At 45.2% G+C, this 27,304-nt stretch overlaps 3 protein-coding genes across 5 annotated transcripts in view; 2 read left to right on the top strand and 1 right to left on the bottom strand.

The window, feature by feature from the left end:
- Positions 1-32: 32 nt before the first annotated feature.
- zbtb48 (zinc finger and BTB domain containing 48) lies at positions 33-6,866 on the bottom strand. 2 transcript variants are annotated; one of them, XM_049016248.1, is made up of 11 exons: positions 6,633-6,866; positions 5,329-6,059; positions 4,680-4,951; positions 4,096-4,207; positions 3,576-3,668; positions 3,334-3,420; positions 2,754-2,908; positions 2,500-2,636; positions 1,180-1,344; positions 636-724; positions 33-531 (listed from the first exon to the last, which is right to left on the bottom strand). In XM_049016248.1, exons 2-11 carry the CDS (start codon positions 6,043-6,045, stop codon positions 187-189), a joined length of 2,172 nt encoding a protein of 723 aa, XP_048872205.1. In that variant the 5' UTR covers positions 6,046-6,059; positions 6,633-6,866; the 3' UTR covers positions 33-186. The 2 variants fall into 2 exon arrangements, with proteins under 2 accessions (XP_048872205.1, XP_048872206.1); XM_049016249.1 differs by having other exon boundaries at positions 4,099-4,207.
- Positions 6,867-7,140: 274 nt separating this feature from the next.
- nol9 (nucleolar protein 9) lies at positions 7,141-16,476 on the top strand. 2 transcript variants are annotated; one of them, XM_049016247.1, is made up of 13 exons: positions 7,141-7,624; positions 8,590-9,151; positions 10,004-10,223; positions 10,558-10,688; positions 10,796-10,937; positions 11,548-11,644; positions 11,744-11,841; positions 12,123-12,284; positions 12,366-12,618; positions 13,119-13,233; positions 13,713-13,887; positions 14,394-14,527; positions 15,063-16,476. In XM_049016247.1, the coding sequence occupies exons 2-13, from the start codon at positions 8,627-8,629 to the stop codon at positions 15,186-15,188; spliced, it is 2,178 nt and encodes a 725-aa protein (XP_048872204.1). In that variant the 5' UTR covers positions 7,141-7,624; positions 8,590-8,626; the 3' UTR covers positions 15,189-16,476. The 2 variants fall into 2 exon arrangements, with proteins under 2 accessions (XP_048872204.1, XP_048872203.1); XM_049016246.1 differs by having other exon boundaries at positions 7,143-7,624; positions 8,586-9,151.
- Positions 16,477-25,935: 9,459 nt separating this feature from the next.
- Positions 25,936-27,304, top strand: part of plekhg5b (pleckstrin homology domain containing, family G (with RhoGef domain) member 5b) — a 51,522-nt gene continuing 50,153 nt past the window's right edge. Inside the window, 1 exon segment of the mRNA XM_049016230.1 lies at positions 25,936-26,061. The gene's annotated coding sequence lies outside the window, so the exon portion shown is untranslated.

Below are 27,304 nucleotides of genomic sequence, written 5' to 3'. Positions count from 1 at the left end.
TCCTGATGTATTCTGTGCTCTGATAGACATACTCACACTGCACACTGTCCTTTTATTATCACCACTGCCAATATTATGTATAAAAGGACCAAACATGGCAACCAATTACTTAAAACAACTTTTTTCCCTTTTTTGCAAAGTTCTGCCCCATGTACCGCCCCAGTGACACCAGCAGATGGTCTGTCCTCAGTTCTTATCTCCAGTCCCATCGTCAGGTAGCTCCACCACAGGATGATGGATGGGGTAGGTTCCGCCCGCTAGCAGTGCCTGGTCCATGACATCGGCCACATTGAAAGCCTCCCCTTCCTCCATGGGCCCCGTTCCCTGGCTGGCCACCACCTCCTCCACCACGATGGTATCGGGCTGGATCATGACGCTGATGACGTCGTCCGTCGGCTGGCTGTCCCCGTCGGGCGGTGGCGAGGCCACGGTCGCCTTCTCCTCGTCCACCACCACGTTGCGCAGTCGCCTCTGCCGCGGGTTGTAGTTCTCCACGCGGTTGTGGATCTGCGAGTGCCGTCGCAGGTGAGCCTATATGGATAAGAGGAGGAGGCAGCTGTGTGTAAAGCAGGGCTTCCTAAGAGACCCTTTGCTGCTGCGTGTCCACTAGGTGGCACCCTAACAAGCTTTCATACCTGTCTGGTGAACTTGTAGCCGCACTCCGTGCACTCAAACTTCCGCATGCCTTTGTGGCGTCGCACATGGACCCGTAGCTGCTCAATGGCTTAGGGAAGATGCAAAGGCAATAAGTTAGATCTGGATTCATCCAGGTCACCATCAGCCCTTGAGTACATAAATTGTTACCCCTCAAGTCATGTAAATGAATGAATAAAATAAAAATGTAGGCTTGAGTGCATCTGGATTAGTCACTATAAACAGCTTTTGATATTATAAATGCATCCATCCTAAAAAAAAAAAAAACAATTGCGATCCTACCATTTAATTCATTCCGAGTAAAACGATGCTGAATTAAGACCACCAAAAAGAAATTAGATAAAACATCACTTAGCAGAATATCCAAGATTTCCAAATTTGGTAATAAGCATAAATATTAAATATCCAAGTTCTAATAAGCATAAATATTAGGAGTTCACTGTGGTGAAACACACACCCAGCTGCCCAAAAGGGAACCGGCAGGGTGACTGGAGATGCTCCTAAGCGGAGTGGCGGCCTGCTCACCCTTGAAGGTCTTGGTGCAGATGTGACAGTAGTGCGGCCTGCCCTCCTGGTGCTTGCTCGCTACGTGACGGAGCAGCGGGCCCTTCTCCGTGAAGCGCTGCTCACAGAACTCGCAGTGGAAGGGCCGCTCGCCTGTGTGGGTGCGGTGGTGCTTGTCCAGGCTGGCTGCAGGAGGAAGGTCACACACACACACACACACACACACACACACACACAAGATAAATCTAACCATGCAGGAGGGCAGCAAACCTTGTTTAAAACCGTGTGCAGAAACAGGGGAGTAAAGTACCCTGTCCCACACAGGTGTCTGTTTAAACAGGGAACACTGCAGGTTCATTTACATTCGGCACACGGTTCACCTTAGGACTTGTCCTCCACCCCCTGAGAAAACATTCTAGGCAAACTAGACACTGATGATAAATATTTGTTTTTGTTTGCTTGTTTGTTTTTTTTAAAGTCACAGTTCACGACTGTGAGACAGTAAGCCCATGTCAGTGTGATGATATTTGCTAGAAGTAAGATCTACATTTGAAATACTAACCCCAAATAACCAATATTCATGTGCAGTTCATATTCTAACCAAGATGTGGTGCCAGTACAATTCTGTCAAATAACACACACATATCACACAAGTAAACAGAAAAGATGGCGGGTTTCTCCCATTACTGCTCAAGAGCCCCCAAAAACCTTCAAAGTATTGGAGCGCTTTCAAAAGACTGGCAGCAATGATGCGCAAAAACCAAATATTCGAGAGGGAGAGAGAGGAAAAAAAAAAAGCCAAAAATTTGAATAGGAAGATAGTCATGCTACACGTAACAACATTTTGGTCAATGACGGATCGCATATACATCGATAGTCCCATCCATAAAATTATAATGAAGCTGAAAAATTTCTATCACCTAGTCACATTGTAACTGTTGTAAAATTTGAGAGCAACACTTTACTCAAGTGTTTGTGGTAATGCTGGCGTAAACAAACCTAATACTCTGCCAATTGTATACAAGTATAGCACATACAATTACGTACAGCACATAATACTTGATAAATTATACTTGGTTTATGCATTTACTCATTATTTTAGAGTGTACTTTTTACTTTAAAAAATACTTTATAACTATAGCCTTCGTGTGTAGTAGGTTATACAATCTAGGTTTTATAAGTACCTTCTATTGCTTTTGCACAGTGATGAAATCGCTTAACAATGCATTTTTCAGAATGTATCCCTGTTGTTAAGTGACACGTGACCGCAGTCGACAGTCATAGCTCTAGTCCAGACAGTTGACTCTGGGCAAGAGAGTGAGATGCAGGAGATGTAGTCACCCTGTGTACGGAATGTCTTCCCGCAGAGGTGGCACTGGAAGGGCTTCTCCCCAGTGTGCGTCCGCAGATGCATGTTTAGGTTGGCCTTCTGGGTGAATGCGTGGTTGCAGAACTCGCACACGAATGGCCGCTCGTTCCTGCAGGGTGACAGAATGCGTTGTGGCCCCATATCTCTTCCCTAAGCCGCATCTCTGCTCCCAGGAACACTATGGGCTACAGGAGCACCTCAGCAGATCCCCTCTGCCCTGACCTACCTGTGGATGGCCTTTATATGCATCTGCAGACCATTGCGGCTGGAAGCCCGGTGGCCACACTCCTCGCACACGAACAGCTTCTCGCCCCGATGCTTGGAGGCCTCATGCAGGCGCAGCTCCGTGCGCGACAAAAAGCACTTGGGGCACAGGGAGCACTGTGGGATGCAACCATTCAAAAGAATTACCGTCATTTGTAAAAGTACAAGTACATTGAAATACTTGCATATGTACCTCCCTACAGACATTAACAATAACAATAAAATCGCAAATGAAAGGATATTGAGGACAAATAATATATAATATGCATGCAGTATACAGTACATGAACTGTCATGGTTACTCGATTACTAAAAAACATCAGATTTTCCTACTCGAATACTCAGCAACATGGCAGAAGGAAGACTGTGCAGAGTGGATATGAGTCCGAATAGAGCAACAACAGTGGGCAACTATATAATATAATATAACTCTATATAAAAGTGAATTTAAACTATTATAATTGTATAGGGTCACATAGCAAGGAATTACACAAACTCTATTAAACAAACATTACAATGAAAACTGCAGATATCACTGCTTACTGCATGGGGTTTGGGGGCCCCGTGGACTTTGATCAGGTGGATCTTCAGGTCTTTCTTCTGCATAAACTGCTCTGGGCATGATGAGCACTGACAAAGGAATGGACACACAAGCGTCATTGGTTATATTCTGTAGCCAAATAATAAATGGTTCGCAACATTTCTCTAGGGACAGAACCTCAAGCTAGACAGCTGCCAGTTGACACATGGAAATATGGGTGGAGGTATCCACAAGAGGAGCTCACCTTGTTGGGCATCTCTCCCGTGTGGGTGACTGTGTGAAGGCGTAACTCCAGGCGGCGTTGGAAGGTCATGGGGCACATGGAGCATGAGAACACCTGACATCATCAAAGATGATGTAACAAAAAAAAAAAAACAATCAGCAGGGGTGTATACAGGGGTGTGGTCACAGGGGCACTAGTCCCAGCTGAAAGCTGATTGGCTCCCAGAGTTCCAACCTCCCCTGTCACTCACCAGTTCAAAGCATATCATTGGTTAATGATAAGGTTGAGTCCTCCGTATGAATTATGGCGCCTTTAATGCCCCCCACCCTAAAAATTATCCTAGAATTGCTCCTGACAATCGGCAAGAAAACCAGCTACGAATCTGGAAATTTAGGAATCACAAACTTGGGGAGCCTTGTGACATGCATCTGTCTCCGCCTCTCATGCCTCTGATTCTGCATTATCTCGCCCGTTCACTAAACTGTTATTTAAACCCAGAGCGCGGCAGCAGCATCCCCTCCAGAAGTGAGCACGAGCTCACCACCTCCGTCCGTCTCAGGCAGTTCCGGGCCTCGTGCTCCAGCAGATTCTCCTTCCGGTAGTAACACTTCCCACACTTGGAGCACTCAAAGGGCTTCTCCCCGGTATGGCGTCTGAGTGACATGGAGGGTGGAGAACAGTCAGGTGTAACGCAGGGACCACCTGGGTGAGCTGCTCATTCCCTACATTCTCATCTTATCATTTTGCTTTTGCATTAACAGGCAGTTGTATGACAGCTGTGTTCAAATTGATGATAATCTGGGGAACCTCAATAGGAAAATATTCACCTGGGGTGGAGTGGGGTCCCATAAAATGATCATTGTACAGGATTCAATGCTCCCCACCCCAGGTTCCCACCAAGGAAACCCCTACAACATCTCTGACTCAATTCAAACACCACTATCACCTAATCATATTTAAACACTGAACCGAAAACCTCTAAGCTTTATTCCTTTATGAAATAAATATATTTACACTACCTTTTGCCTTCTGTTTGTTGGTTTCTGAACGCCGTACATAAGACCTCATGCATTAACACAAGAGCTTTACACTGCAACAAGGAACCACATCGGCATAGATGCTCACCGGTTGTGCACTTTGAGGTAGTACTTGCTAAAGAAGGTTTTTTGGCAAGTGGGACACTGAACAGAACCCCGCTTGGGGTCCCCCCCAGCCTGCTCGCCATTCTCCTTGCTTATGGCCTTTCTCCGGCGCCTGCGCTTCACCTGCTGGGGGGCCGGGCCGATGCCGGCCAACGAGTGGGGCATGTACTCGTCATCAGTGTCCTCGTGCTGCCCGTCGACCTCGCCACAGTCTTCATCCTCAATGTCGTTGGATAGCTGCTCCTTCTGATACACCTGGCAATGGCAGGAAAACCGGCAAGCAAATGTCAGGCATCTATTTGGCAGATGCTTTTATCCAAAGCGACGTAAATCTGAGAAATGAGGGTCGGACAGTCCCTGCAGCAATTGGGGTTTGAGGGCCCGAGTGTCTCTGTCCGCCCTGCATATTATCTTCCTCACTCGTCACGATGAAACAAAAGCATCTGCCAAATAGATAAATGCAAACAAAAGAGAAAGTTTCACTGGCTCCCGATTTATAGTTCGAAGGGAATGCCGACATATTTTAATACACGAAAAAAATGATGCCTTAACTGCTTAATCTCTTAACATACAGGACTAATAAAGGTAAAAGAGTGCTTTGGCTTTATCTACAAATATATGCATTTAGTTACTTCGGATTCATTCACAGCCTGTTCAAAGTTCTGGCCACTTCCTTCAGCACCACCCGGCCCCCTCTCCACAGACATCGGCTCCCTCATTCGGGTATCTGGGGGGGTGGGACTTTCCCGGAGTAAGCGAATGGGGCCCTTGACCCTGCGACCGGAGCGTGTTGTGGTTGTGACAGTCAGTTGCCTGGGCACAGAGTTGCACACTTTTGGCCTAGATTTGGATTTTAGCCGGAGCCTTGGGTTCCCCTTAATGGGGACGTCAGGCTTGGAGGTGTTCTGGGGAGAAGCCCCATGGGAGTGTTCCTCATCACCACCACCCTTCCCGTGTTTCGGATCTTGGGGTCCTTTCGGGCATGTCATGTTACTGGCAAACTCCTGACATATCCTCAAGGCATCCTGTATAGACAGGCCCATCGCGGCACGTTGAACTTTTTCAAGGTTAGCAGAGTCCAGTTCGAGCTTTCCCGTGTATACAAAATCCAGGAGCAGCTCCAGGCCCTCTGAGGAGCAGTCGTCCGGCAGACAGTACTCCATGTGTGACGTGGAGGTTGGGCAGGCGTTCTGGAAGATCTCACTAAAACAAGCCAAAACGTTGCGATGCACCGTGTAGCACTTGCCACTGCCGGTGTTGAGAATAGCGTCGCAGAACCTGCCCAGCGCCCTCTGCTGGTTGAGGGAGAACAGCAAACGCTCCGCATGGGTGTTCTCCAGAGGAGCCATCTGGCCCTTGAGAACTGCAAGAGGGCAGACGGGAAAGTAATCTACACCACCGTTAGTTATCACACCAGAGTAGACGCTCGTTATAATTAAAACAATTCAGCACAGCTTACCCCACAACAGAAAATATTTTCATTTTATTAATAGCAAGCCGCGTCATTGCGATCGCTTATTATGACCAGTTATTTTCGAGGATAATTGCAGTTTTAAACAGGTGTTCGACACCAAAGTAGTTCTACGGGTAATGTAACCGCTCTGTCAAACAGGGTTCGTGCAATAAGTGACAGAACACCAAGACAGCACACGCTATCGTTGGCTCAGAACTTATATTTATTAAAAAAAAATGTTAACATCCGCATCTGTTACGGGTATGCACGGTTGGATTTGTGATGTATGCGTGAGGGAGGACAGAATTGTAATGTTGCAGATGGAAAATAAATCACGTGAATTGTTCCTCTAAAATAAAATATAACTAGCTGGGTACTTGTGGCTATCCCTCCCTCGACGTTTGCAACGAGATGTATGTTTTTAAAGACGCTCCCTTAGCCTTCATTTCAGGGGATGAAACAACAACTGATATATACACTTACCTTATTTTGGCCGGTATAAATAGGAATCGTTTTTTTAGTTTGTTAACTGACAGGCTTTGTAAAACATAATACATTTAATTCTTCTCTAGATATCATGAATTATTTTTTTCAGCTATAAAGGAAGCCATATTGGAGCGGAGACCGGATATGACGTCAGCTGACGGTAAATTGAAGTGCTGGAGCTGGCTGATAAAAAGATGTCGGACAGTGTGGAATTCATTGCTGATATTCTGTCGAGCATTAAGCACTTAATTACAAATTCAATACAACATATTAGCACTAATATAAGATTATCTCAGAGCAGCTTTCATATTTTGCACACGCTAAAAACCAAAAAAAAAACAAAAAGTATTTTCCACGTATGTATCCAATGTGGAAAGATTGCAAGGGCTGTTGTGTGTCCAAATTTGCTCTTGAGCAAGATCCTTAACTGCTCCTTTTATCTCAGTTGTACGTCGTTTCCTTTGAAAGTGTATGGTAAATAAATGTAAAACGTTTCTTTTGCCTATTTAACATCCTGATTGCCGAGTGTGTTGTAGATACCGCTGCCATCCACTAGGGGTGCTCATGCAGATAATCGCAAGGAAACAAAAACTTCGGGGAGGTTATTTACTGTCCATCATTTTTTTCTCGCGAGCGACGCTTAGGAACGACGTTGTTCCGAATTGTATTTTAAACGGGGTTCGGTCTAGTGTTTAAATCGGCAGTTAATTTCCAAGGCGGTTATGTATTTGTGATACTGTCGCAGGCGAACGTCGGGGAAGTGCATTTTGTGTGTAAATATACAGGTCGCAGGGCTGAATGACAGTGCTGGTTGGCCAAACGAGGCGTTTATCGCGGCGGCGGCGCCTGTGTTACACATGGACCTAGGCGACACCGCGTTTGCTCCTTTAACTGCTTTACAAGTTACCCTATCCTTACAGACGGCACACTGATACAAGAGAATCCATAAATGCTGGCTACGAGAGGTTTCCGTTGTATCGATTAAGGAGGTAAGATGTTTATGATTAATAATGCAACTATTAATGGGGCAACCTAAGGCTCAATAAATTACAATAGCATGCAAGCTAGCAATCGAGAGAGGTATTAAAAGTTGGTGCATCCTAAAGAATTTACTTGCAGCAGCCCTACTTTTCTGTTCTAATTTGTGCATTGGCCTTTAAATTTGGTTGGTGCCAGCCGCTGATGAAGTATTACAAATAATATTGTTTTTCACAGTTTCCTTAATGATGTTGAAGTTAATGTAAAAAGCTTGTATTTAGAGACGTCCCGGCATGTCACATTGGAAAATTAACACATACGTTGTGTGCTCATTATCCTTGGATCGCCATGTTTTTACGAGGGTCGTACGCGTCATGGGTATGATTTTTGGCTTCAGCGGATAATCTGGATTTATGCTCACAGTCCTTCATTTTAAGTGTTACAATATTCACAAGATTATTTTCCTGTCCTTTACCGTATTCTTTTATCCCATCCTGTTCGGATGGTGTATTTGTCTATGCGTAGCAGTAACACCTGTCAGTCAAATTATACACTTTGATTAATGCATCAAAACCATGCTACAAGCTTGTCCATATAAATCATTGCAACCAACACAAACGATCGCTCAGTTTTCCGTCCGTATCCATTTATTTATTTCCGTATATGGTTATAAATAGTATAAAGGTGATGTAGATAAGATTTTCCTTCCTTCCTTTGGTTAATGCAACAAAGTCCCAAAGACTGTGCTCAGGAAATAGGTACTTATTATGACCGCTTCATGAATCCTGAAATATGGGGTCAGAGGGTAATTTGGTCAGGTGCCATACACAAGCAGGGTAGTGACATTGATTGTCGGCACGAGACCCTCAAAAATTAAATTTACTTTATTATATGGCTGTAGGGTGCTTTGCAAAAAAGACTAGGGGGATTGTGTGAGTGACATGGCTCCTTTACTACTTGCCTTGTTTTTAGTTAGAATTTCAGCTTGTTCCTTGGACAGCAGCAGACAAGACATGAAAGTGCCGAACAGCAGCATGAAGGTCCGGAGGAGGCATTCAGGCGAGGCGCGGAGGGCCAAGAAGAAGAAGAAGCATCTGTCCAACCACCGTGCCACGTTGGAGTGCACGCACCCCCAGAGCGTCAGCCCAGATACTACTCTGGCTCAAAAGTACCATCAGCTGGCTGCCAAGGGCCATACTATCCTTAAGAGACTGAAAAACAGCGTCAAGCCGGTCAACTCCGCCCACAGGCATGGGTCTCCCCCAGAGACCAATGAGAAGCCTAGGAGTGGAGTCACCTCTCTCTGCCACACCAATGGGAGCGTGGAGGCTGAGTCCCAGATGGATGAGTACTTGGAGGACGAGGAGGATTGGCGCTCCCTCGCTCAGTCGTTACTGCAGAATGGCGCAGATGGATCTGCCAGCAGCAGGAGCCCACCGGCTGCTCAGCCTGACGGCCCGGAGCAGGACGCTGTCCAGTTACATGCTGAGCTGGACCCGGGCTGCAGTCGGGCCGTCCTGGTCCTGCACCAAGGACAGGTACTTAAGCTGCTTACACCCCGTCCTTCTAGCAGTAGGTCCTGGCAGGTTAAAAACTGAAAATTGGCCCAGGTCAAGATATTTTATTTTGATAACAGAAAAAGACAAAAATTTCTAAAGACAAGTCATTATCTTTAATGGTTTTTGAGATCTGGCTGTCGAGGTAATGTCCTACTTTCAATTCCATTCTGGAGTTTTGCTGCGGATCTTCTGGAAAGCCTTTATTTTGGTACCACTTTATTGGGTTTTTTATGTCGGCATTTATGAGATAATTGTGGGTGAATTTGACCGATGTGTTTTGTCGAACAGTATAATTATAAGATTATAAGTAAAATTATATGATTTTTAATAGATAATTTAAGTGCATTTTTTAAATGACAAGGCATAGTTTGGTGAAAAGAGGGGAAAAAAAATCCTTCTGTAAAAAAATAATTTTGAAAGTGACATTTTTGGACAGAGAAATAAGTTGAATGTGAAGTTACAGCACATTCCTCCAGGACATTGCTTACCTGCTGGTACCTACTAGCAGAGTGTCTCACATGCTTCTGTTAAGACAAGCTAGTTCTTATAGAACTCATTGTATAATGATCCTGTCCATCTGGCCCCTTCAAGTCCGGTCCCTGATTTCAAACCCAGGCCTTGTTTTCAGTCGTCTCAGGTACTTAGTTTAATAATTACTGATTCTGATTGGCTACAGAGACTTCACACCCGGCTCACAGGTGCAGGAAGGCTGGAAGCAGCAGTGCTCAGACCTCGTGGACCATGATTTAAATAGCCCTGCTGTAGGGCAGCAGTGGAAAAATCGAGCTTTGAGTCTCGCCTGATGAATCGCAAACCTTCTCTCCTGACCAGAGCTTGACGTTCCGAGGGAGGAGCCTATTGACGTGCCTGTACGGGAGGGTGGAGGTCCTGGGTTTCACCATCGAAGAGGGTCAGCAGCCATACCCTGTTTTCTCTCCACCCACAAATTGCCCTCTTACCATCACTGCCGTTGGAAACTCCACCGCCTCCAAAACCAAGAAAGAGCGCAGATTGGAGGCTAAAGGCATCATCCGCAAGTACCTGCCATCAGGTAAGGGCTGGCTGTTATGTAAAATCCTCCGTTATGAATTAATTTAATGAGAATAGGCAATGCACATAGAACTTAAGGGGGGCGGAGTTCACAATAATCTGAATAGAGATCATTTCTGTGTCCACAATGTAATAATTAAATATTGTATTGAAGGTTGAGCAGTTGGCTTCTGACAAAATTCAGTATGAACTGTTTAAGTACGTTATTTTGGATGCCCCCCATATCATTTACTGCCCATAGCTAGTGTGCTGTCCTATAGTATTACAGATGCATTGTGGGATGTGTGTGCGTCCTGCAACTATGAAGTGGATTGTTCCGCTTCGTTTTCAAATAGAATCACGTAAGAGGCTGCAGAGCCAGGTGGATTCTGAGTCCTGCGTGGTCCTGCTCGAGCCCCTGGATACCCCCCTGACCCGATTTCTTGCCAGTTTACCGGAGCACCGCGACCTGTTCGGGCTCAGTTCGGTGAGTGGGGCTCCACATTCTGCTTTTCACTTCCCTATGTTATTGTTATTGTGATGTGTACACTGATGTTGCCGTAGACGTGCTAATATTCTGCGATCGCTTGGCAGAAGGAGATTGGGGAACAGTGCTCCATTTTGGACTGTCCTCTCTCTGCTGTTGGTTTGATCCCACTGCGAGGCAGTGGGCACGGCCTGATGACATCACCGAGCTACAGGAATGCCATGAAGACTCTGGTCAATGCCTGTGCAGGTAGGCTGGGACCTACAAGGACCATTGAATGCTTACGTTGACCATGAGACTAAATCCTCCAAGCTTACATGAAATGTTAAGTGGATATGCTGTACACGTCATATACCCCCCCAATCTGTGCTTATTCTTTGATCTGCACAGATGAATGATCTTGCAAGACACCAAAGGGTGTGACATTGTAGGGCTCATGCTTTCATATTTGCATTTTATCTCCTAACCCTGTGCGCTGTGCATCTATTAGTGTTTTTATCAGGTGATAAATGTCATTCTGCGCAAGTAAAATAAGTAAAAATTCTTTGTTTGAATATGTCACTGGGCTGTTTATCCACAAACGCTGTATTCCTTGTCTATTTTTCCATCAATTTGACACATTTGAATTGTTTTTTTGTATTTTATCTCTCAAAAACACAAGTTTCATTCTTGGCATGTTAGATAAGCAAGTTTTTCATTTTCCTTTTGATCTCACTTATGGAAGAAAAATATATCAACTTAAAATTTTAAATAAATAAATCAAATGTAGTAGTAATTCCTATGTATGCTAAATGCTATGCTTGAATATTTGGTGAAGAATAAAGAGTGATGATCTTCAGTGTGCTTCTCTCCCCAACAGAGGAACCTGATGGCTGTCCTGTCATTCTGGTTTGTGGGGCTAAGAACACGGGAAAATCCACCTTCAACCGCCACCTCATCAACACGCTGCTCAACCAGTAAGCGGACTTTTTCCAGTCCATAAGCTCAGAGCGCTGATGCAATGCTGATGCACCATTGAACCTCCTCCTTACCGCATATCCCTGTGCCACCCTCAGCACGGCCAGTGTGGACTACCTGGAATGTGACCTGGGTCAGACAGAATTCACGCCCCCTGGTTGCCTGTCTTTGTCTACAGTCACTGAGCCGCTGCTTGGTAAGTACCCTCCCCCAGGACTTTGTTCCTATGGTGGGGAATCTTGTTTTAATTAGGCTCAGTGACAGTTTGTCACATCTTCTTGGCTGTTGACCACGTAAAAATTGGACTGTGTAACACATCACCGCTGGTTATCAACCCACAATATTTGTACCCACAATCCTTTGCAGAAGTTGAGGTTATTTTATTTGAACATTGTTGTGTAGGTGATGCATTTCACTCTTGGTTCTCCTCATGTCTAATGGTTATCCTGCTCGTCTGCTCTGCTACCTGGACGGCAGGAGCCCCTTTTACTCACCAGCGTATGCCACAACACATGGTGTATTTCGGGGAGAGTTCATGCGAGAGGGACCTGGACCGCTACCTTGACTCACTCAAGTTCCTGTGGCGTCTGTACAGCCAAGAGACACCTATAATCATCAACACCATGGGATGGGTCAAAGGTCAGCCAACCCGCTGCTGCTTTGTTATGCTAGTTGGCAGAGAGTCAGAAGGACCTCAGCGTCTCTGCTTTCTCCCTGCAGGTTTCGGCTTCCAGGTGTTGGTGGATCTGATTCGTCTGTTCAGCGTCACTCATGTGGTGCAGCTCAGCTATGGATTTACCACCCAGTGCCCCTCCCTCACTCCTGCCTTCCTCCAGTCTGCCCACGGCTGGCAGACTCGCCCTCCAGCTCAGCCTGCCCTTGGGCACCAGTCAGGGGAGCAGGAAGCCCCGGAGGGACACGTGCTTCTCGATGTCCAATCAGAATTTGAGGGTGCAGGCACCACAAGCAACATGTAAGGATTTGAAAATCCCTGCTGCTCTGGATCCGATTCACATCGTCTGTGCCGTTCTCTGAATATCTGAACAAGAAATACACTACTGGCAAAAATTGTGGAAACGCTTCCAGTTGCTGAACATTATTCCAGTTACTTATTTCGTCGTGCAGTGCATGATATTTGTAGCATTCTTTGATTGTTTATACGCACATTCATGTAGTCATTTTTAAAGCATAATGCCAGAAACGCTTCACTAGCGTAGTCAAGTTGGATTAAAAGCTAATTGAGCGAATGAAATGCTTTCTTGCAGCTAACAAGTTCGCTAGGTAGTGATTAAAATCGTCTGACTGAATTAATGAGCTCGTCTGCCTATGTTTTGTGCAACGCAGAACCAGAACCCTGCAGTAATGAGCAGGATTTATACTTTCATGGTCTGAGTCAGGGCCAACTCTGAGATCGTCCCATGCGCATCCCTCCATACCCCCCTCCCCCTTTCAGAATGATGCATTCTATTTCAGGATGTACCACCGTAGCAATATCGTCCGTGACCTGGCCCTGCTCGCCTACTTCAGTCAGCTGCAGTCGCCGGACCCAGGGCCCATCCGACCCCTACACTGCTTCACTCCTTACCAGGTGAGAGGGCTTCCGTTTCCAAAACATAGGACGCCAAGGAAAGGATTAGTAATATTTATACAGGAAGTGCTACCTGACTGGCTGGTGAGTAGGGTGGCACGGGAAGGTTCATTGATAGTCATAATGGAAATGCTACCTGATTGGCCAATGACAGAGGTGGGTAGTGCAGGTCCAGAAAGTAAAAATCCAGACCAAGATTCTGTTACAACCAGCCAGTTGAGTATAAAAAGTCAAAGACGGAGACTCCAAGTGGTAGGTTGGAACAAAATCCTGGTTTGGATTTTTACTTTCTGGACCTGAACTATCCACCTCTGGCCAATGAGTAGAGTGGGGGGGGGTCATTAATATTCCCTCCCCCTGCCGTCCTGCGTTTTGCAAACTTGCCACCATCACGGCCTGACGTTCGCTGGTCTGGCTCCTGAACGCTGAGGCGCCCCCGGTCCCCGCGTCACACCTCCCCCATTGTCCCTCCCTTTCAGGTATCCATGTCAGCCGTGGCGATGCGAGTGACTCACTGTGAGGTGGCCCCCGCCCACGTGCTGTATGCTGCTAATGGCAGCCTGGTGGGTCTCTGCTGCCTGGAGGAGAAGGTGGGAGGCGCGGGGGGGCCTGTGCTGCTCTCTCAGACCCCCATCTGCAAGTGTATTGGCTTTGGTATGTACCCCCCCCAAACACACGCCCTTTGTGAGTGACCATGTGAAGTCTGCATTTAAATGTATTCTGGCAAAACACCATTTTTTTTTTTTAAATAAGAATTTAGTTATTAGAAATTTTGGGTCTGTTAGCCTCTCTCATCTCATGCCAAAATATCTTTGTTCAGCTTCGCTCGAGTCTGAATATGCCATTTACCTCCATACTACACATATGGGTGGACATTTAAAAACCTTCAAAGCCCTTTTCTCAGTTTCAGTTTTGGCGTAGTTACTGTGTTTTGCCTTTGTACTGTTGCATTGTTATTTGCACGTAGTAAAAAAAAAAGTTTGTTGCTATATCGTTTTACAAAGTTGTTTTTAAGTGGGTTTAATTCAGAATTTATGGCTTGCTCCACGTTCCAAAACCCAAGCAGTTCAGTGCCTTACAACTGCAGACTTTCTTCAGGTCTGAGTTTAGTTCATTGGCCGTCCAAGGGAGGTGAACCAATCTCTTGCTTGCTCACCCAGGTGTCCTGCGTGGGGTGGACATGGCCCGCGGACTGTACTTCCTGGTGAGCCCGGTGGCGCCCTCTATCCTGCGGCAGGTGAACTGTCTCCTGCTGGGGGGGATTATGCTGCCGCATACCCTTCTGAGGGTGCAGGTGAGGATCTGCTCCATAAAGGTGCTTCCCAGCACGCTGCATCGAAGTGTCCTATGGCTTCTGCAGGACTTTTGTACAAATGAGAGGAGAGACATCTAGTGGCGGAACTGCAGCGATTCACAGGCCGTAGATTCGGAACACTGGTGTACTGAGTCTTGTCGTCTGTTTGGAAAGTTTAAACTCCACCAGTCTTAATGTGAGGAGACAGGGGGTCTTGCTCTACTGTCTGTGCTTGGCACTGACCATGAGAGTGGTGGGCTTTCGTCTCCATTAATGACAGTCTTTATGTGCGTGAGTAATTGGTTGTGTGGTTTGGTATGTGGGATTATTTCTTGCTGCCCTCAGGCAGGGCTGTCTCTTCTAGCTGTATCTGAGTCAGTTTTATGACTTGCTTATGAGTGACTGAACCTGTCTCTGCATGTGCCAACGTCGTCACCATCAGAATTGCCACATGTTGCTCTCTGGCTGCATGCACACCTCTAGTCTCGGTTCCGACGTGTGTATGTGTGCCGATGTTCGTCCGTCTCCGTTTCAGCCTGGAGTCCAGGGGGAGAAGCCCTACATCACTACGGACTACAGCTTCGAGCTCAGCGGCGCGGGCAAGATGAAGGTCTTCAAGGGGCTTTTAAGACGGGAGCACATGGGAGGGGGTGCTCACTGACCCGGAGGGGCAAGGCAGTGAAAAGTGGTGGGGGCTGGTCCAGGGAGGGAAGAGGAGCCAAAATGCCAGAACGTCTGTTTTTGAGACTGACTTTTGAGAACAGTCATGAAATTGATACATCCACACGTACAGTGATCTGAAATTTCAAGTCATTGGTCATGAAGAGGAAGAACTTGGGGGTAGTGGCCCCCTTTCTGGATCTACTCGCTGACAGGCTCACGTGACCTTCTGGTGGGAGCTGATTTCACTTTTCATGGCTTCACATAAATGGCACTATTGTTTAGTGTCCTGGTAGAGTTGGATTCTGACCTGTTGTTTGGAAACGAAATTCAACACACCCTACATAATGCAAATGCAGTGGAAGCCTGAGTAGACAGTGGGTGAGATGTCACTTCTCCTCCCCCACTTTGGCTCAGGATGGTTGTCGATGTCAGCCCCTGAATTTACATCTTTGTTGCTCATCTTGCCAGACTATCAGTAATGATCCTCTGACGTGAGCGTCTGTGTGGGTGGAGTGAACGTTATCACATTCATCATGTCACCAGTGCTCACTTTCTAAAGCCCTGTCAGATATACAAATTGATGGTCTACCCTTAGATTTGACTTGGGGGGGGAAAAAGAACAATCACCTTCATGACCCGCATCACCCGAGGACACCGGTCACCGTGCAAAGTCACCGTGCGTGCTTGTTTTCCTTCCCATTTCAGCTGAGTGCTCCGGTTGAGATTCCTCCACTGCTGTTGCGGTGAGCGTTGCGCAGGACGACCGCCTCAGAGGCGGCTGTGAAAGCCTTAGTTCCCCAATTTTGTTGTGAAGCACGCTCAGACATTCGATGGCCTAGCAGGGAGGAGCTGCACCACAGGCAACTGTTAGCCCATCTTGCCAGCCTGCACTATAGAAATCGCCTTCGTTTTGTGGTTCGGATCGTTATGAAAACAGGCAGAGCCGTACAAACTCTCAAAAGTGTGCCTGGATGGTTCCCTGTCACCCGCTAACTGGCTTAACCCACTTGAGCACAGTAAAATAACCCACAGGGAATGGGTTAACCACCAGTGCTTGGTAGTTCGTGGTAATCGCACTTCCTGAAGACTTGTTTTTCCCGTTGCTTAATTTTGTTTTTGAATGGCTCTTGACACTGGAGGGGGACTTTGTTACACAACCTGGACGACTCCAGACTATGGCTGCCTGGACTTTCGTGTAAACTTTTTTTTTTTTGGTCTCTTTTTATATACATGTATGACAGGAAAGGGGGAGAGTTCTTGGTATAATAAAGCTTTTTTCTTGTTCAGTTAGGTGGGTGTTCATTATATGGAGGAATAAGATGCAAGATTTTTCTTTTTTGCAGCATAGAGGAGTTTCTCAATTTCCTCAGGTGACAGTTGCTGCCTATTTCCTGCACCAGGATGGACATGTGGGTTGACCCTGTCAGGGCTGAGATACCTGTAGCTGCTGACCCTCTCCACCAGATGATTATTTCCTCTGCTGCTTCATGATCATCTCTTTGGTCTTATAAATTTTCAGGTCCAAGTTGGTAACCTGGCACAGAGACGGCTCCTATATTTTGCCCAGGTATGCTGTCTCCTCCGCGTCAGACCTCCTACCACTGTGCTGTGTGACTGTGCAGTCAATGTGTGTACAGGAAGTAAAGCAAAGGGCGCAGACCACAGCCTTATCTGAGTCAGCGCAGCCTGTGGCACTAAGCTTGTTCAATACCCTCTTTCTATTGAGCCTCACCATCTATGGTCAACCAGTCAGGAAGTTCAGAAACCAGACACAGAAGGAGGTGTTCAGTTCTAGGCCCTTGAGCTTGGTGACCAGCTGAGGGCCGACTATGGTGATGAAGGCTAAACTGTAATTGGTTGTTCTCAGTACATGGAACAATCAGGGAGCCCTTGAAGCACATTGGGACAATGGATGATGACTGATCTGATTTGATAATCCATGAAGATTGTTACTGAGGCTCATTTCCGTTACTGTGTCATGCATTCGTTTACATAATCTTGTCCTGGTCAGGATCATGGGCAGTCTGCAGTCAATTCCATGTAGCATGGGGCCAGCCAATGTTTCTCAACCCAGTCTTGGGGACTCTGCAGTGCATTTTATTCCTCCCCCCTCCCAGCACACCTGAACCAAACCAGAACTCCAGATGCCTAGTACAGGTATGCTGGGACCGGGGAGGGAGCAAAAATGTGGACATGTACACGCATACTCAGTTGTACGCTGAACAATGTAAAGATATCTGTTAGTTTGCCAGCTTCCTATGGGAGGAATCTGGTGTACCTAGAGGTAACTTGCAGGACAGAGGGGAGAAGAGATGAGATTCTAACCTCCAAACCCACATGTGGGAGGTAACAGTGAGTCACTATCAGTGTTCACATCTCAGTATCTGTATGCTTGGAGGCTGACACTATGTAGCAACATGTTTCTGCCAGTAGGTGGCAGTGTAAACTTGTTTCGGAGACGCAAGTAGTCATATAAAAACGGGATAAACAAAATAATGGAAACATCACACGAAAAAAGGACTTTGAAGTTACTGAATCACATGTGGACGCAACTACAAAGGTGACTCATGTTGATCTGAATGCCAATTAGCAGATGTGTCCACTATAAAGAGGCCTGACAATCCACTTTGATATGTGAGCTTTAAAAGCAACGTGAGGCAACGAACAAAGAGTTTCAAAGAGGATAAACAGTCCGTGCCCAAATTACAGGTGCATCAATCACCAGAATTGCAAAATCACTCTTAAAATGCATAACAGCAAAATTAGTAAACAGCGGTTGCAAGTCACACTAGAAGGAATAAGTACTAGTTCTTAAACACCAAACAAAAAAATACAGCTTCAGAAACAACCATAGAACTGAATCAGCACCTCTGTGACCCAGTCTCAATGAAATACTGGAATTTATGGCTGGACTGTTGAGTAGAAACGGCTTGTATCCAAGGCTGGTGCCCCCAGGACACAAAACTTGGTGCAATGAGAAGAAAATGGGCTGATGAGTCAGCCATCTTGCAAGAGACATTGGGTTTGACAGCTGCCCTTGGTGCAAACACTGTTCCCTCTATGATGTTCCCAAATTCCAAGATGGCTACAAAGTCCTTAACAAATGCATGAGTGGTTTCATGAGCAACAATAAATAAGTCAAACACTCACCATAGTGTCTCCAGTCACCAAATTTAAACATTATTGTACTTTTATGGAAAGTTCTGAATTGCAGAATAAAAAGTCGATTTCCACCTCCAGTATCTCAGTATACACGGTTCAGGACATGTATCTGAGCATTCTAAAAAGGTCTGGAGCTGGTCTGAAGGCAAGGAGTGGTCCTTGAATTTAACATATTGTTGGGTATTTCTATTATGTTAGCCATCCCCTGTAAATGTACATTCTATATGTCAGTTATGGCTGAATTATATCACATCGGTTTTGAGGAATCAATAACTGTCATGGATATATTGCTACAATACCTCTGAGCCATACGTGTGACCTAGGAGGAGTCGAGTTGCCAGGGTTGTCATTCCTCTGAATGACAACCCTGGCAGCCATAATCAGCATGTCACAACTTCCAAATGGTGTAAAGCTTAGATTAATGAACAATAACCCAGCCATGAAAGAGCGATCTGGAGTTATCGCATGCCGGCTGGAGATGAGCCTTACGTGCATAGGAGGAGGGCTGTGGATGCCCATCTGCTCCCTTCACTGCAATGTGAGCCTTTGTCCTGATTGGCTGCTAATCTTGACATGTCCATTTGGGAATGGGAGAGCTTCTGGAGAATGGCCGGCACCCCCAGTTTAACTGGGGCTGAGCCTGGATTCTTTTTGTTTGTGGTGGTCGTCTCCAAGGGATGAAGAACAGTCAACGTGAAAATGCTCCTTTGGATTACCGATGGATAACAGGGAGTTATCGATAAAAATCTTCATAAACATCATGTTGTCTTCAAAAATGAGCTTATCTACTGCAGAACACGTTTGCCACCAGTTGATTTTTTTGCACTGTTGCATCATTTGAGCCATCTGCTGTTGTGTCCAGGACGTGATCCAGCTTCCTAGGTGGTGTACCAAAAGTCACAGGGCCGTGCTAAGTGTCGCTCACAGCATGTTGGGACCGCCTCCGAAAAATGGAGGGAAAATTTTGCTCTTGTTTGATTTTTCAACCACAATAATACTGCGGGTTGTCATGAAGCAGCGCTTCCTGACATTTAAATACTTTGAAAAATTAGGGTGGCATGTGGCTCAGTGGGTTAGAATGCTGTGCCTAAAACTGGAAAATCACGGGTTCAAGTCCTTTGTTTGGCAGAATCATGTTAAAAAGTTTGTGTGTATTATATTTGAGGATATAATTACAAAACCTATGACGAAAATAAAGAATAAGAACTTCTCAGATTCAGTTTTAAACTGCAGAGTTAAAAATTAAAACTCCCAAAGACAAACACAACTGCTTGCGTGAGTGAATGCTGTGTGAGTGTGCCCTGCGTTGGGTTGGCGCCACATCCGGGGCTGTTCCCTGCCTTGTACCTGTAGCCTCAGGGATGGGCTCCTGACTCCCCGTGACCCTGAATAGGACAAGCCATTACAAAAGATGGATGGATGGATGGATGGATGGATGGAAGACAAACACAAGCATCTTCTAGCCTGTCCACAAGCTGCACATTGGAGGATGGAAAACAAAGAGAGGTAGAGGCATTACTACCTAAAATGAAATAATATATTGGTAGCAAACAGTGCTCCACTACTCCAGCAATCTGATGTGCCATTTTGAAAAATTTACCAAGACACATTTGTGAGACGTTTGCAGTTATTCCATACACACCTGGACCATATTGCGCCGAAAGACGGGGCATAGTTTCTTTCTCAGGTCATGGTAATAAACCATTTTTAGTTGAAGGCGGTGGGAGCTGAATAAATGCTGCCGTCTATGCATTCTTGACGACGTCTTGATTTGCTCTTGCTCATCCTACCGCTTGTCTCCCTGAGTTGGCCTGTTGTTTTGTACAGCACTCAGGATTGTCACATTGGCTAAGAGGCCATTGAAATAAATCTCCCGTTACTGATCTCAGTCTGTTAACGTGTCCGCCGCTTCCCCCACCATGACAGGGGCGTGCGAACAAACCCCAGACTCCAGGGGGTGCCGTCATTGTTTGGGACCCTTCCGTGCTATTGTTTTTCCTGAGTGGCAGGACTTGCATGAGAAAACCTTGCTGCTGGAGGTCTCATTGCGACAGGCCAAATAGGGGGAAAAAATACAAGGATAAACACATTTCACTCCCTTGATGAAATCACCCAGAAATGTAGACTAAACCTTATGACCGTTTGGCTCACACAGTATAAATGAAAATGACTTGAGGAACCAGGGCAAACCTGAGGAGAGTAAAAGAATGCAGGAGATACACAGACTCTAAGGACATAGTTCATTTCTTGTTTTCCAAAGATCCGCCTAGGGATAGTTGCATCCGCTGGGAAGGCCGCGTCGGTAACATTGTGATCGCTCAGCCTTGGACCGAAGTACTAGTCATTCTGGAAGAGAGTGATCGTATGATCCTGCCAAAAGGCCTTTTGAGATCCTCTTCCCAGATCAAGATCTTGTACAAGCCACCATCCATCAGTAAAACTGCTGGCCCGTTTGCATTCAGGAATTTTTAAAAGGCAACTTAATACTCAAATGTAGAAAGATCTACAGCACTGCTCTTCACTGGTGCTTTAAAACCAGGCAGGTCATAGAAAATACACTTTCTTGAGAGAACTATATGCAGATGTTTTAACATTCTTCAAGTATGTAAATATGCTGCTACAAATGTGTGAAATTCCATTAATCAGTTGCAATTTATCTATCTGTTCATCTCTTCATTTCCCATTACATTTTCCCAGTGGTGAGCTTTAAACGTACCTCTAGAAGTACAGAATAGTCTGCAGGAGATGCCAGTCCATCACAGGGCATACACAGAACTGAGCTCATGTAAACACCGCACGAGGAACTCCAGAGCTAAGACTGAAATGGATCCCACAACTCTGAAGATATGAGACCACATTACTGCCTCTCAACATTTAATAACATTTACGTTTACATGTACGTATTTAGAAGGCATTTTTATCCAGCGCAACTGAGGACAATAATACATCACAAGCATATGGCTGTCATGGAGCCAACTTAAGTACATGTCTTTAAAGAAGCCAGAATTCATTTCAAGGACTAATTGAGCACTTGGACGGCGTAGACATTTGCCGAGTAATTACTCACTGTTTGCGGGTAAGGATTCACGTTAATTCAAGACACATTTCCCATTCTACTCCATACCTTCAGCTTGAATCCCAGTTGAAGGTAACAGCACAAATCTGCCTTTGATCAGCATTTCAAATGTTGAGCAAAAAGGAAACAGGCAGCACGGACTAGGCTGTGGACAGCAAACAGAGGTAACCAGTTAATAAACACGGAATGGCATCCCACCTCTGTCTTGGCTGTCCGTCACAGGCGGCAGAGATTGGAGTATTTGAAGTCAGAACGGTGCTGGTGAAGAGAGAGGGGGGTCGGTGGTCAAGTAATGCTCGACACATGGTGGTCCTGGTACTTGGCAGAAATTAAAAGGCTTCCCCTACGACGTCTGGAAGATAAAAGGAGACACTGTGCTTCAGATGCAGAATCTGTTGATAAAAAGGTCATTGGTTTACCTGCGTTTGCTTTTATCAAGCGTACACTCATTTCCTTGGATTGTACATGTTTATGCAACAGGATTCTTTCAGAAAAAGGAGATTAGGATAGCAGTGGGCCTGAGACGATACCATAGATCTTTGTCACTAGTCCAGGCCTTGCTTTCTCTAGCTGTTTCTCCTAATACTTCCTGTATACATCTACATGGATCTGGAGGTGACTTCCTTGTTGACGGTTGTTGACAATTGAGGAGCTAATTTCTAAAAGTCACTTAATCCACAGGATACACGAACGGGATAAGTTTGTAAGTACAGTTTCCTTGGACTTTTGAGTTTGGAAATAAAACAAAAGTTCTTCATTTGATGTACATCTGGGCTGAATGCATTTTGGAAGTTTGCTTTTCAAGTATTCTGTGCCACGTAACCCAAATGCTTCTGACGCGTCTTGGTCGTGAGGTTGAAATATGAGTTTGCTAGCAAGTCTGGATGACTAAGCATCCGGACAACCGCAATGCTTGTTTAATGCTACACGGTACTTAGTTTTCTTGGCTTATTATATCAGTACACCATGGGTCATTCTCAAACAATTTGACCATTTTGATTAAAACGAACCTGAAGTGATTTGACCTCTGAAGCTCACCCTCTTCTGCTCCCCCCCCGCTCCCCTGTGCGTGTGTAACATTGTTAAACCACGCCCCTCCTCTTTGAAATCAAGCTATTGTAATAGTAGGAACCTTAGTCAGGACTCCATGATAGTCTTGTGGGACCATAGCTGTTTCTAGGGCAACGTGAAGTGCATCCTGGTGTCACATGTGGCCTGCAGGCAGGAAACCTGCTCCTCCAGCCTAATTGGAAGCACATAGAGAGTGAGGCAGCTAGGCGCAGGCCTGTCTGTGCATGACATCAGCTCCCTACGGCAATCAAACTTCAAACCGGAAATCCACGTGTTTAAGCAGGTGCACATGTCGAGATTTGTAGGGATTATGAGTCCCTGGTATTGATCCCACCCCCCCTCCCCCCCATACATCACTTATGCTCCAGCCCAAGGTATCTTCAGTACGGTTATGATAACAAGGAGTAATTTATCCTCATCCCAGTACAGAAGCTTGTGGTGATTGTGTTCATTGCTGTTTGCACCCTGTATTTTAAGTACATAAGTATTCCTGAGATCACACTACTGCATCTCATGCTCATCAGCAGCATTTTTTTTTAACAGAAAGACTTTCAATATCATTAAAGGTGATTCGACGGAACTAGAAGCATCTAAATATTCTTCTGTCTTGCGCTGCCTTCTGATCAAAACCAAGAAGTTTATAAATGTTTCAAAAGCCATGTTTAATCTGCAAAGTATATGAAACACAAAGCCTGCTTCCAAAAAAGTTGGTGCACTGTGTAAAATGTAAATAAAAACAGACTGCAGGGATGAACAAATCATACAAACCCGTATTTAACTGAAAATAAAACACAGACTACATACCAAATGTTGAATCTGAGAGATTTTATTGTTTTTATCACATACATGCTAAATTAGAATTTGGTGTCAGCAACACATTTCAAAAACGTCGGAACAGGGACACATTCACCGCCGTCTTGCATCACCTCTTCTTTTAACAACACTGTGAATGTTTGGGAACTGAGGAATCCAGTTGCTGGAGTTTTGGAAGTGAAATGTTGTCCCATTCTTGCCTGATATAGGATTTCAACTGCTGAAGAGCTTGAGGTCTCCTTTGTCATATTTTTCGTTTCATGATACGCCAGAGGTTTTCAGTGGGTGACAGGTCTGGACTGCAGACAGCCCGTCTAGCACCTGGACTCTTCTGTACGGAGCCATGCTGCTGTAATACACGCAGAATGCGGTTAAGCATTATATACAAGGTCTTCTTTGAAAAAGGCTCTTTGCGGCTGACAGCCTGTGTTGCTCTAAAATCTGTATATACTGTTCAACATTAATGGTGCCTTCCCAGATAGCTACCCAGGCTAATGCACCCCCATACCATTACAGATGCAGACGTTTGAACTCTCTACTGATAACAAAATGGACGGTCCCTCTCTTCTTTATCCCATAGGATACGGCGTCCTTGATTTCCAGGAAGAATCTGAAATTTTGATTCGTCAATCCACAGGACAGTTTTCCATTTAGCCTCAGGCCCAGAGAAGTCGGCGGCATTTCTGCACTTGTGGATGCAGTGACGAAACTGTGTTCCCAGACACTGGTTTTTGGAAGTGTTCCTGAGCTCATGCAGTGATTTTCACTGTATAATCGTGTCTGTTTTTAATGCAGTGCCGCCTGAGGACCCAAAAATCATGGCTATCCAATGTTGGTTTTCAGCCTTGGCCCTTGTGTACAGAAATGTTTCTGGATTCTCTGAATCGTTTAACGACATTATACACGATATTTAACGATATCATACACCATAGACTATCATACACCATGGACTATCATACACCATAGACTATCATGCACCATAGACTATCATACACCATAGACTATCATACACCATAGACTATCATACACCATGGACTATTATGCACCATGGACTATTATGCACCAGTTCTCAAATTTGTTTCAATATCACATCAAACATTATTCTTATGCACTGTTTGCCCATGCAGTCTTTCACAGAGTGGTGACCCCCCCATTATCAATGTACAGAGACTCTGCCTCTCTGGGAGGCTCTTTTTATACCCAATCATCTTACTGACCTGCTGCCAATTAACCTAATTAGTTGTGAGATGTGTTTTGATTTAGCGTCACACAGCTTTTCCAGTCTTTTCCTGCCCATGTTCCAACTTTTTCTAAATGTGTTGCTGGCGTTAAATTCAAATGAGCAATTATTTGTCATAACACAATAAAATGCTCTCAAAATTTGATAGGTTGTCTTTGGTTCATTTTCAATGAAATATTTTTTTTTTTATGTTTTGTACATTATAGCAGTCTGTTTATATTTACGTTTTGCACAGCGTCCCAACTATTTTGGAAAGCAGGCAGTACTAAGGTTAGTAAGGAAACCTGCGTTGAAGTTTGCTCCATGGCACTCCTAGCTGTGAGTGTGGGAACATACCGTGTCCAAAGGAGGAGTAAAAAAGAAAGAAAGAAAAACCTCATGAAAAGCTGACCAAATGAATGGAAAATGCTACTGATGGACGAAAAGAACGAGCGTATGGATGGAGGGGGGTGACTAGTCTGTGGCGCGGATGATTTTCCGTTCAGCCCGCAGCGGAAACGAGGGCTTGCGTAGGGAAGGCTGGGACAGGGAAAAGCGGGGGGATAAATTGAGTTTTATTACAGTTGCTTCGGGCAAATGATAAGGAAATAGGGAGCCGCTCCGGTGAAATGAACATTTACGGGAACCCGAGCGTCCGACGTGCATTGCTGCGCCTTTTTCATGCTTCAACAGGTTATTACAGCCCCGGAGACAGCCCCCGCGTCCGCTTTTTCGCCTCCAAATCCAAACCCCGGCATTTACCTTCCAGTGATTTGCCTTGTAAACTGAGCCGGAGCCGTGAAGAGAGCGGATGTAAGCGAGGATACGTTTTAAATTGCTCTGTTCTCTTTTAGACGTGGGGAAGGACGGATGCGAGTTTGTGAAGTAAATTTAGTGGCGGGCAATTTTCAGTTAGGGGGTTAAAAAAGGGCTTCTGAAAAAACGACGAGGAGTCAGCAACTTGAGGGAAGTTTCTCCGGGATCCGGTGCAGGTAACGCGATTTAAAAGGCAATTACAAAAGAAGGATTGAGGCAGAAACATTGCAGCAATCTGACTTCAATCATGCATAAAAAGTAACAAACTGTGTGGCTGGTTACATAGAATGAAATAAATCGAGAATTTGAAGCGCACGTTGAAGGGGGTTATAGGAGGGATCGTTTGAACTGCAGCCGGTGGCTGGGAGAGACAAAGCGGAGAGGAGCGTGTCAAAGAGGCGATCTGACCCCGATGGTACTGTCCCGGCCGGCCGGCGTGTTCGGGGCTCGGAGCGACGAGAAGGACCCGAGATCCAGATGCACATAGATGGTACCGAAGTGGACAATGAACTCCGTTTTGCATCGGTCACCGCCTCGAGGCTGGCTTCTCCGGTTACGGCTCAGTAAGTGCAGACAATGTGTTTTGAAAATCTAAATATCATGTCTCTGGTATGGAGAACCTGCTCATTTTCTGAAAACTGTATACATAGAGCGAAACAAACAAAATTAATACCTATGCGTTGAATTTTTGACGTGCAAAGGACGGACTGACAGGTAAAATGTAAACTATATTAATGATTCATAATCAGATAGTTCATTCTTTTGATGAGTGGATGAATGGGTTCTTTCCATAATAACGTGTCTGAGGTTTGGGGGTTGTGTGCGACGGATGGCAGATTTAAATCAGTTTCCAGTTGGACACTTAGCGCAGGGATCTGTCTCGACCAGTCAAGGTGGTAAAGCGTTCAGATCCCCGATTAATAGGTAATTAGCCTGGTTCCCATTTACTGCATACAGAAGTAACTAGCAGTGTACCATCAGTTTTCCAAAGTTTGAGAATGGATTATACAAATAAAACGCAGAAGACGAATTTTTAATCTGTCTTGCATTTTACACAACACTTTATTTAAAAAAATACTCGAATGTTAATATTTAGCCCTACCGAGTTGCAAGAAAGTTAGATTTTACGGATTCTAAAAGCGTAGTTAATGCTCTGAATATAACATCGTCGATCCTAATGGGTCTGACTGCAACATTAATTCGATCGCGTTCAAAATTTCAGCAAGCTAAACAGGGTATGTTATATCAGTTGTGGTCGACTGATTTTTTTTTTTTTTTTTTGGGATCGTCTGCATATTTCATGGTCAGGACACACAATGAGTAGCACATAGGAGATGGTAAAGTAATTGGTACAAAAACCATCCAGCCTGGTGTTATGAGTTTCGTGCGATATTAAATCGCCAAGGGGCTCGATAGACACTCGTCCTTTTGTAATGATGAAATACACTATACCCAAGAAAGTAGTAACGTTTGGGTGCCGTTGGTGATACTGTGAAGTATATGCTCCAGAGATATCTGCTATTGACTTTTAAAGAAGCAGGATTGTCTCACATGATTCTGGTCTTTGAGTAGATTGCACATATGTAAAATTACCTTGAGAGGTCGCACTGTTGATCAAGTAACATGCTTAAAATGAGTTTTAAATAAGGCAGTTAGATGAGGTGGAAAAGCTTTCCTATCTGTCTATCTATCCATCCATCTATCCATCCATGCAGTCTGTTAAAGTTCAGTTTAAAACGTGAGATCACTGAACTGATGAAGGGTTTGAGGGGCATACTTTTAGCTTCGGGTGGGAGTTCATTATGTGTCTGATTAAAAGATCTGGATTCAGGGTCCATTAAAATCAATTGCTAAGATGCCTATAGCAGAAAAGAGAAATTTCATTGTCCCAAGGTGGGAGCGTGGGCTCGAGGTATACAAGTTTAACCCCCACACAAGGGGGTGAATTTTTGGCAAT

Source organism: Brienomyrus brachyistius, chromosome 6 (genome assembly GCF_023856365.1).
Source record: "Brienomyrus brachyistius isolate T26 chromosome 6, BBRACH_0.4, whole genome shotgun sequence".
Taxonomy (NCBI): Eukaryota; Metazoa; Chordata; class Actinopteri; order Osteoglossiformes; family Mormyridae; genus Brienomyrus; species Brienomyrus brachyistius.
This window is presented reverse-complemented; position numbering and strand designations above follow the sequence as displayed.

Bases quoted from the DNA above. Each gene is read 5' to 3' on its own strand.
- zbtb48 (XM_049016248.1), bottom strand. From the start codon at position 6,045: ATGGCTCCTCTGGAGAACACCCATGCGGAGCGTTTGCTGTTCTCCCTC. The intron at 4,952-5,328 runs GTAACTAAATGC...TGCCATTGCCAG, and splicing joins AGGCTGTGAATGAATCCGAA to GTGTATCAGAAGGAGCAGCT. The intron at 1,345-2,499 runs GTGACTACATCT...TTCCTCCTGCAG, and splicing joins GAAGACATTCCGTACACAGG to CCAGCCTGGACAAGCACCAC.
- nol9 (XM_049016247.1), top strand. From the start codon at position 8,627: ATGAAAGTGCCGAACAGCAGCATGAAGGTCCGGAGGAGGCATTCAGGC. The intron at 10,938-11,547 runs GTAGGCTGGGAC...TCTCCCCAACAG, and splicing joins TCTGGTCAATGCCTGTGCAG to AGGAACCTGATGGCTGTCCT. The intron at 12,285-12,365 runs GTCAGCCAACCC...TTCTCCCTGCAG, and splicing joins CACCATGGGATGGGTCAAAG to GTTTCGGCTTCCAGGTGTTG.